The sequence below is a fragment of the Vollenhovia emeryi genome, unplaced genomic scaffold, assembly GCF_000949405.1.
Source record: "Vollenhovia emeryi isolate VEMERY1.0 unplaced genomic scaffold, V.emery_V1.0 DF939221.1, whole genome shotgun sequence".
In the NCBI taxonomy this organism is placed as follows: Eukaryota; Metazoa; Arthropoda; class Insecta; order Hymenoptera; family Formicidae; genus Vollenhovia; species Vollenhovia emeryi.
The window spans coordinates 480,128-491,158 of record NW_011967145.1 but is presented as its reverse complement, the minus strand read 5'-3'; the positions used below and the strand labels follow the sequence as shown (position 1 = coordinate 491,158).

At 42.1% G+C, this 11,031-nt stretch overlaps 1 protein-coding gene across 1 annotated transcript in view; it reads left to right on the top strand.

Moving 5' to 3' along the window:
* Nucleotides 1-6,195: 6,195 nt before the first annotated feature.
* LOC105560795 (probable chitinase 3) overlaps nucleotides 6,196-11,031 on the top strand; it is a 5,686-nt gene continuing 850 nt past the window's right edge. The window contains exons 1-3 of the mRNA XM_012010214.1: nucleotides 6,196-6,403; nucleotides 9,061-9,339; nucleotides 10,360-10,753. Of these exons, the coding sequence (XP_011865604.1) occupies nucleotides 6,343-6,403; nucleotides 9,061-9,339; nucleotides 10,360-10,753 (734 nt within the window). The 5' untranslated portion in view covers nucleotides 6,196-6,342. The remainder of the gene's footprint in view (nucleotides 6,404-9,060; nucleotides 9,340-10,359; nucleotides 10,754-11,031) is intronic.

The following is an 11,031-nucleotide window of genomic DNA, read 5'->3' as shown; positions in this document are numbered from 1 at the left end:
ACATCCGACGTCGGAAAAGACGCGCTTTTGAAAATTAGCGATCGAGGCAAATCCGCGGGTCTTTCGTCGGTGACGTTACCCACGTTGCGATCTGTGAGCGAAATCGCTCCTCGGATATCCGTTCTGTCTGCCGTAGAATCGCGCCATCGCGTTCCTCGGCGGACGGGAGTTTACTCTGTGAAAAAGAACAGTGCCTGTACACATCTCTCCAGACGTTAGACGAGACGTTAGAGATCCCTTCCTTGAAACGGACAAAAATACATGGCGGTTGAAAGGGCGAGGCTGACGAAGGGGCTGTGTCGCACTTTTACACTTATTTAATTCCTCAATTTATTACTTAGTTTAATTCCTCAAACAATAACTTTCGTTTAATTTATTTAAATCTCGCCGAAAGGGAATTCGCGAGCCTGCGAAAATTGCAATCCGAAGGGCACAAGCGCGAGAATATCGAGCGGTTGTTTTGTCGTCGTGAGTAAATAACAGCCTCCTTCCGAGTCTATTCGATCGAATTTTTACGTAACGTTAAAACGGCGGACGACACAGCTTCCTCGTACTCTTCCTGTCAAATCAAGTATGCCACCCATGCGAAAATTATTGTTAGCAGGCAGAACCATTGAGACTGCGTGTCTCGATGTGTCTCGGGAGGATAGGACTATATGCGAGGCTGATAGCAGAACGACGAGGAGGACGCGGCGTTTTACTCTTTGCCCTTTTAGTTAGTCTTTCGTACTCTTAGATAGGAGGAAATGGCCTATTGCACAAGGTGGCGGGACGACGTCGGTCGAGGTACAAGCCGCAAACTGAGACTCGAGTGGCCGGTGACGTGGCCCCTGGCCCCTTAAGGGCGGAAGGGCGGAAGCGGCCGGAGCCGGCGTGAACGCCCGAGGAACTCGGGATGTCCGTCGAACAACTTTACCGGACGTTTAATTTGAGGCTTCGTATCGAGATCGGCGGTTCCCGCGCAGATGTCACGTGTGTACCTTTGAAGTCGCAGTAACTCGCTGCGGAATACCTTGAGAGTTTCGACGGCTGTAAGTTGAAAGTATTAGCTCCCGCCAGGAGGCACGACGCGGAGGAATATCGCACTTTCAGTCGAGGGAAAGTGACAGCTGCGCCGTTTGTCTCTGTTACTTTTCGTTTTCTTTCCCCCCTCCCCCCCCCCTTTTTGGGAGAGCCGATCTCCAAACGTTGGCACGGGGCGAGGGAGCAACGTGAACGGGGGTGGGCGCCGTCGTTGCGCACACATACCTGGCAATAATGAGCAATTTAAGTAATCATTTAATTCCCCCTCTGAACGCGATTTGAACGAAAAATCGTCTTGTGATACTCGCGATAATTCTTCTTCTTCTTCTCTTCCGTTGGAAGTGCGATATGTAACGGTAGAATAAGCGAGCGGCAACTGACAAGCAATTCCGATTATAATTGCGAGCGCGCGTGCTCGCGTAAACGTACGAATGTAAGGCCAGCGGAGACAAACGTTCTCCGTAAAAGTGACGCACCGAGAATGACAGGGATCCAAGAGCCACTTATCTTGTAACGCAATTGATTTAGCGGGACGCAATGTAGTAATACAGTTCTATACGGGGATGTTGAGCATGTACGCGGCACCGCGACGTGCGGTGCGTAAATGGATTTATTTTCTATTTCCTCTTCTCTCTAAAGATCCGTTCTGCGAAAATGCAAGGATACTGTGTGTATCGGTGTCCTCGTCATTCTACAAGCGCGCAAACGCAAGTGTCTCGTGTGTGCGCAACGGTACGGTACGCGACAGCGTCGACGGAATTTGTCCCGGGAGGCCGCATTGTTAAATATCTCCGACGTGGATACACGGCGAGCGGGCGCGTTGCGGAAAGCGGGCGATATTAATATTAAATTAACTGGTAGCGATTTCAATCTCCTACGTAAGCAATCTCGCGGCGTGCAAACAATGCGCCCCGCACGATTCCACGTCGCTCTTAAACGCGCGGCTCCACGTCGCGGGCTTGCGCGAGCGCATCGTTCCTGCGTTATCGCGCGAACGGACGCGCGAGTGATCCCGGGGTGGGGGGGGGGGAAGGGAGGGACCCGAGAGATGACGAGTTCTCGGGGAAGGAAGCCGCACCGGCGACGCGCAACATACGTCGTCCGAGAAATGGAAATGCAAGAGCGTCCTTCGGCGTCGAAAGTCCCGCGAAAGAACGCCATTTTTCTCGTTTGCCGGGGAAGAACCAGATATTTAAAAAAAAGAGAGAGAATCTTGTCATTAATAGAAGCAGAGAAAAAGAAAGAGAGAAAGGGAGGGAGAGAAAGAGAGAGAGAAAGGGAAAGAAAATAAAAAGAAGAGTATGAGAGAGAGAGAGAGAGGGAGAGAAAGAACGAGAGTGAATGATGCATGTGCGTGACGATATACTTTTTTTCTCTCGGGACGGTCGGGTGGCGGGCACTCGAGGTATCTCGGGAAGATATATGCGCACGAGAAGGACAGAATTTTCCATGTAATATATATACCCTTACGTAACTATATACGTTGTTTAATATTGATAAGGATCAAAAATAAAAGTGATTATTCAAAAGCTAAAAGCGGGTGGGTACGATGTCATTCATTATTTCCCAGACGTGAGCGTACACGAAGCAGCATATCTCCGATAATCCTCGTTGTCATTAATACAGATTATCGTCCGTCTGAATCGAGCGCGCATTTGCATAATTTCTATCCTCTCTCCCTGCTATTTCTCTCCTCGTATTTCTTTTTTTTTTTTTGTTGTTGTTGCCAACTTATTGCGTGACATATTATTCCGATGCTTTCGTGCATTTCCTCGCCGCGTATAGTAATAAATATGTAACTGCGGCATTAATGGATATAAAATTAGAAGTTATAGGAAAACAACGGCTAACGTGGGATAAACGCAAGATTAGATAAGCGTGATAAAAACAAACTTCGATAAACACAGCGGAGAGGCAAGTAGTGTCGGTCTACGCGATGCTAAGGCAAACAAACTATTTTTAATCTCGCAGCGTGGAAAACCGCGAAAGGATTATACAATATTTCGGTGTCTTGGAAAGTTCGATCTCTGCCCGATAGCTTCAACGTAAAATGCATGGAGAGCCAATTCGCGTTTAGAAAAATATTTAATACAGTCATTTTTTTCTGAATACAACGTACTTCGATGTCTATTGATCCTTTAGATCGAATGGAGAGCAAGAAAGAAGCAATAGAGCGAACAGGGAGCGAAGTAGTAGCAGTCGCTCGTTGTCAGACAATCCGCGCGGCGCAGCCAGTAGTTACCGATTGTCATTAAACAGACGACGTTTCTGAAGCTTACTTTTTAAATGTAATGTATTGTCTATAAGAAATTTACACAATATCTGCAATCCGCGTCAGATTTCTATTCTGAAATCCGGTTTATTTACAATTTTGTTTATTTTATTTCATTTACAACCTTTTGTGCGCTTTGCATGGCATATTTTTATATTTATTTTGTATTTTGATTCTTAAATTTCGTTTTTTTTTTCATATTATAGGACTCATAAAATTATAATTGTAATATAATTATCGATTATACAAAATGGGTGTAACATTAAGCTCGTCGAACGATCGAACATCGATCTCCATCCTTTGTTGACCAATCAATTTCGCTACGTAATCTCAATCGTAATCCAAACTCGAGCGTGTGGAAATTCCGTGGAAATTCCTGACTCATCGAATCTAACGCATCGTTGCGCGTTGCAACACGCGGAATTATCGCGCAGTGACACGCGAAATATTCGGGGAATCGCCGTGAGTATTTTGACGTGATGCAATCAGACGTTGGCCGCGCGCGTCGCACGAGGTAAAAGCCCACTAGACGTCCACCTTCCACATTCGAGGCGACTCGTTCTCGTCGGCACGAGGAAAATGTCAAGGCTCCATTCCGCGGAGCTCGGAGCGAGATGCTCCTCTCCTCCGGTGCAAACATCTGTGTTTTTCGTCTCTTCGAGCGGTTCCAAGCGGGAACGAAAGAGAAACCAAGAGAATGTTTAGAAGAGATTTGATTGTGTCTCTTTGAGAAAAAGAAAACTTTATTTAGGTTCTCCTTCAGAAATAAAAGAGAAGCGATAGACGAATTCTCAATTAAATTACGAAGATTACGCCCTCAGAAAGGATTTCTGTTACCGAGACAAAACATACACTGAGAAAAAAATTTTCTTAATTTTAGAAAATATATTTACTAAAATTAGATTTACTTGATTTAAATAAATAATGTTTAAAATGAAAAATTTTTCTCTTTATTATAATAAATCAAAACATTAAAATTAAAAAATGATTTCTTATTGAAACATTTGTTTAAATCTAATTCAGATTTGCTACATTACAGTACAGTACTTGTTGAAATGTAGTAAAGAATTTTTTTTAATGTAGAATCTTGATATTTTAATTTTATAAAAACCATTTTAGTACATATTTCTTTAAATTCAGTTTTTTTTGCCAGGCGCTTATGAAGTTTGGTGCTGCCACTAGATGGCCGCCGAACTCGTAAGTAAAATCGTGGCAGCTAGATGTACATATAAGCGACCGCATCAGCAGACGTAGTTTAATCATTTAATGGTCTATGTTTTATTATGGCTGAACATAGTGTACTAATTCAGTGTTTATCTTTCTTCTTTTAATGAAGGAAAAATTTTAATATCAAATTTGTTTGGATACAACAAAATTTATTAAATCCAAAGAAATCGTTTTCTCTGTGTACTAGAACTTCTTCATTACATTTAACAAAATATTTATTATAATTGATAAACTATTTAATTTATGGAAACGACGATTTTCTTTATATGAGTAAATTAAATTGGAAAAGTAGAAAATAAACATTACAATTTAATAAACATTAACTGCTTTCCATAAAATAGTTTTGATATTTAGTAAACGATTTATTTAATAAAAGAATTATTTTCTATAAATGAACAAATATGATTGCTTATTTTAAGAAAATGCGTTCACAGTTGTATGCAAACACATGGTTTGCTAAAACTAAGGAAATTTTTTTACTATCTAGTAAATTTTTTTCTCAGTGTACCTATTCTTGACGCGTTTATATTTCTCACAACCTCATTTAGTATGAAAATAGGACAATATCACAATAAAATCAATAATTCTTAGTCTCCTCCATCGAATTGAAAAAGATCGACTTACTGTATTGAGACAAGAGTAACTTTATACATTCTTGCGTTTAGAATAAATTTTCCCTCCACCTTACAACGCACGAAGTTGGCATATTCGACAAAAGACGATACATACTACCATTTAACTCTAGACTCTAGAATTTTTCATTTAAGATTGAAATATTCCTCTCTCTGTAATAAATATGATTGGCGCTATATCGATCCTATTTTACGATGCATTCAAGTGTAATAGCATTGCGTCCGGAAATTTTTTTCTACGGGTGTAGAATTCAATTCTGTTAAAATTGTGCATATCGACTTGTATTTCTTTCGAGTGAAAAGACGCTCGAGGCTGCAACAAAAACGCCGTGTTGGGCGCGAATTATGTATTCGTGTTGCGGCCTCATTGAATTATAACACGCTGACAACAATTCTTTATGTAAATTATATTTACGCACCAATCTGCGCAATTATTGCTGCGTATGAATTATGCAGAGAAGCACGGTATGCCCATAAACGAGCGTCTGAATGCGCCGCGTGTTACCGCGCTGCTCTTTATTGGATGTAAGATCGGCTCGACTTCTCGGCGATTCTCGTTTCGACGAGATGGACAAGGCTGGTTGTGGATGACATTTATCTCCCTTTATCCTGACATTCAAATCCAAGCCGGCTAGCAAGCCTCCGAGTTCCAGGATACTGTAAACAGATATGCAGTATCTGTTGAAGTTACTGTAAATGGAAACGTAGCGGCGTTTAGGGAATCGCGCGAAATAATTTTGCCCGACAATAATTTATCGACGTCGATTCTCTGCCCAACGTAAATTCCAATTTGCGCGTCGGAAAGTATCGCTGACAATTATCAGAATTTAATGTCAGATGAAATCGCGAGCGCGGTGCAATTAATTTCAAATGGCATTGGGACAGATCGATCATTCGTAATTCCGCGCTGTATGCCGAGCCGAGATAGAATCGCGCGGGATGAATGAATGGTTCGTGACGCGGCGACGCGTCGGCTTTTCAGCTGCGACGGGCGTTAAAATCCTCTTACTTTGCGAGGAAGATGCGGCGGGATGATTCTCACCGGCGGACGAGGAGACGCCGACTATCCTCTCCCGCTCTCATCCGCGCGCGAAGATGATAAAAGCACGTCGGACAACAGCGGCGCGTCGTAGTTCTTTCGGGATCGGACCAGAAGGAACGTGAATTTCAACGGCGACCGAGTCCGGGATGGCCTCGAAGCCGATCGTCCATCTGCTGATCGCCTGCGGCGTTCTCGCCGCGGCAACGTGTGAGTAAGAATTTACCCTGCGGTGTCTTCTCGTTCTAGAAAGTGAAATACCGCCGATCGCGACCGAGGATTGGTTTCTGTCATGCTGTGTCGGCTACCAGAAGTGATGTGATCTTTTTGACGGCACAAGTGTCACGTTCCCCCCCGATTCTCTTGCTGTGCAGTAAAGCCCGAAGCTTGCACATACGAAAGAAGAAATTTCAACGAAGCTACCTTATGTAACGTTACGTAATATCACGCGAGTACATAATTACGATACGTAATTCAAACAGCTTAACAAGGCTGGCTAAACTCCGGGACGCTTAGGAAATGTGTGCGCGTTCAATTTTATAAATGCAACGCGGCCTGAATAGTAGTTTACCGCCAAATTACTATACGTATGCTCAGTCACGAGCGCCATTGGTCATTTGTATGCGACGCGCTCGCACGCCGCCGGAGAAATGCATTTTTAAGCTTAAAACTTGTATACACGCGAACATTATAATCTTGCCGTCACAGTTAGACCAATAATGATCGCGCGTTAATAAGATTGCGATGCGATTCACGTGACAATTTAAAGAAGAGCGTTTCTGCCTCTTCGTAGTTTCATTGCGACAGCTCGATCAATGCGCGTCCCAGTGCTTCTCGATCAGAGAAACTCTTTCGACCTTCGGGCGGAAGGACTCGGCGATACGTGGGATTGATGCTCGTCCTCGTCGGCCTAACGACGGATAATCGAGTTTGTAATCAGCGAGAAACTTTCTCTCTCGTTGTTTGCGCTCATTACCTTGCGCAATTTCTGCCCCGCGGAAATGTCTCGGGAAACCTCTTCGGGAACGGCGAGCACAGTCCACCGTTCCTCGGCTTTTCGTATCGTCCTAAAATGTGACATCGAATCGGTTTTTTTTTGGGCCTGCATACGTTTTATCTCGTTAACGTTGCAGGACAGCGTCGTAGAAAATTCCTCGCGCAGCTTATTACGAGATAGGCTCCTAACGTGGGATAGCGGTGTTTCTGCTAAATTAATAGGCGCTGTCTGTTGATTCCACCGTGAATTTATTGCCCTTGGAGTGAAACTTGCACGGGGGTAACCACTGGCTAAAAGGTTGCACCGATTACACGATTTCATTCGACTTCATACGATTTCGTCTGATTACCAATCTCATCTAATTGCAAATCATTTTCTTAAATGCACGCTTAAAAATGTGCAACGTTGTTGAACCCCAAAGAGCTGTTAGATTTCCTCAAAATATACTTTTCTTATTTTACTAATTGCAAGTATTTGCTTGTAGACGTAATTTCAGTTAGGATTGTAGTATTCGGTCGCGTTGTTTCCTCGCTTCCCACTTTTCCCACTAGTCTAACCGTGGTCTTAACGAAAAGTAATTTTGCATTTGCATCTACTGTTTATTGTTCCAAATTTGCGCGCAAAGGTGTATCAGCGTTTCGACTCGCTGTTGTTCCAACAGTAACCACCTCGGTCTTATTATGAGAAGAATACGTGCTTATCGGTATTTGGATATTCACTGGAAGAAGTAAATTTTTGGGGGAAAATGAAAACGAGCCGGGAAGATGTTCAAATTTAATGTTTCTAACAAGTGAAGAAAGTTGAAAATGAAGACAAAACGATTACACGGGGATTTCGTAAGGATTTCATAATGATTTCGGAGACACTGTCCCGCGATTACATCAAGTGGTTACTTGGAGGCTTGTTTAGTGGAAAATTGATCGTTAGATCGTGGGATCGTTTGCGAAAGAAGATTTGTGATTGAGTTTGGGTGTTGAAAGGCTGCTACCTCATATTAGAATCCTGTCTTGTAATAGAGGACTTTCCTCCGTTCTGTGGAAATTCTCGCTGCGATTTTGTTTCATCTCCTGAAAAGTATCCTCGGACCAATCGGCTCCAGTTCGGTACTGCCTGCAAATCGGCTCCAAGCGCGTTGCGTAAGTGATGCGCAGACAACGTTAATGTATGCAACTTCTTCGTAGAGGCCGAGCGCCGGCGACGCCGAACTTTCGCTGCCGCGCGGTAATCGCGCGCGCTGTGCAAATGCGACTTATTAATACTCTCTGGACGGACACGTTTGACGAGTTTTATACTGAATTAAATCGTTGTCTCGGAATCATTCGAATTTAGTAGCACGAATTATGGAAGAGAGGAAAGTTCTCTCAACACTCGGCCTTTTGCCCGCGTACGATCATTGGACGAAAGCATATTAATTGAAGTTATTTCTGTTAAGGCAATTAGCAAAGAAATATCATTTTATACCATTTATTTTAATCGAAACTACAACGTTGGTAGCCAACAGACAGGAATATAAGAGATCAATTCTGCCTTGGAACAAAAAATTTTAATCAAAGGGAAAAGTTTTTTAGAAAAACGATCAGACTGGCAAAAAGGTGATCTTTATTCAAGTCACAACGTTTCGACCTCTTGTTGACTGAAAAATAATTTATACCGACACAGAATGAGTTCACGAGTGTGTGGCAGCAAATTCACAATATCATATCGCTAGTGCTTGAAAAGGACCCGATAAAGAGGTCGAAACGTTGTGACCTAAAGATCACCTTTTTGCCAGTCTGGTCGACTTTAAAAAAAAACGGTCCCTTTGTTTAATTACCACTGGCGACAATAAGCTTCACTCGATTTTTTTTAAATCGATTTACTGCCGTTTCAGCGCTCAATCAAAACAGCAGGTTCTCGAATCATCTGTTTGACAATCAGCTGAATCGTGGTCAGCAACAATTCTCGCCGAAACGTGGCCCATCCGCATCGTGTCCAGAAAGGAACGGCCGTTATCCGGTGCAGAATCAGTGCGACGCTTACGTCGAATGTATTGATGGGGTACCCGAGGAGAAGCTGTGTCCCGAAGGCTTGTTCTTCAACCCCGAAGCGCGCTTCAATTATCCCTGCGGATATCCGATCGACATAGACTGCACGGGCAGGCCGAATTTACGTGGGTATCTTATTGCCAGTGTTTTACGTAGATAAAGTTGAAATCATCTAGATAAAGATAAGATAAGACATATAAAATTTTATCTTAGATAAGATATAGATTATTTAATTCTAGTTTATCTAGATAATAGATGAAATTATAAGCATTTTATCTAGATAATTTCAAGATAACATTGCTTTAAAAAGTAATTAAAGAAAAAATAAAAACAATTATATTTATAAATCTATTAAAAAAGCAGGATTATATTTAATTGGCTTGTAAAAGAACAATGTACAATTACATTTAAAAAATATTGCAATAGTTGTGCACAATGTATTGAGAAAATTTAATTTACATATCAAAAATTACAAATATTCTAATAGATAATGCTACAAATTTTAATGCTAAATCATTTAGATGCTTTAGCATCACATATGAAAATTGTGATCAAAATTGACTCACGTTAGAAGCAAATAAAGATTTGAACAGTATGGAATAGTGTGAATCAGATTCAGATATTGAAACTAATAAATTTGAAATATTAATTTCTTGAAATACTAATAATGTTGTACATGGAAATGATAATTGTTTGTATGAATTTCGGATAAACTAGGAAATGAAATTATTTACCAATGATAAATAATGGGTTAAACCTAGCCATGAAATACTGAGTTCTGCTGAATGCAACCATTATCTTAGATAATTTCAGACAGATAACGTATTTTTAAATCTAAGATAAAGATGTAGATAATACGTTTCATTCTTATCTAGATAAAGATGAGGTAAGGAAACAGCCTTATCTAGATGATCATCTAGATAATTTCATCTAGATAACAGAAAACACTGCTTATTGCAACTTTTTATCAGAAACATATTCCGCCACTTATTGTTAAATTCTAACACGAGACATTAAGTAACTCAATTTATCTCGCGATTTTATCTATTTTAAAGTCGTTGGAGGTTCAGCGAAGAGATTTCGGGGCTAATCAAGCTGACCGCGTCGAGGTGCGATTGAATGACGAAACGTTAAATTTTCCACAGAGCCGGCAAATCCGACCAACGACTGTCCCCATCAATACGGCTACTTCAAGATCGGCGATCATCAACACTGTGGCCAGTTCATGAACTGCGTGGATGGTAGGGGCTACGTGTTCGATTGCCCGGAGGGTCTGGCCTTCAACCCGCAGTCCTATCGATGCGACTGGCCGGACCAAGTGCCGGACTGCGACGCCGAGACCTTTCTGGGTTTCCGCTGCCCAGAGGTGAGGAGCGGTCCCTTCTTGGACGCCGAGATTAAGTTTTACCGCAGCCCTGCCGACTGTCGCCACTATTACATCTGCGTGAACGGCCGTCCAAGACTGCAGAATTGCGGCATTGGAAATGCCTTCAATGACCTCATCGACACCTGCGACGCCGCGGAGAATGTCACCGGCTGGTGAGTGATATTTAAAAAGTCCCTTGTCCTCTGCACAGGATGTACTTTCCCTTTCGCTTGCGTTTATTATTTATACCATATTTAAATGCGTGTATGTAGAGGAAAGTCCACCTGTTAAATTAACAAGCGTTATTGCTTCCGTGACTCTTGAAGTGAAATCTGTTTAGTGGAAAATTTTTTTGGTAATTATGCATAAAAGGGGCCTCCTCTCCGATTTGCTTCATTTTTAAATATGTTGTTGGGGATGTCTTCCCGAGTCATTTCATATATATATATAA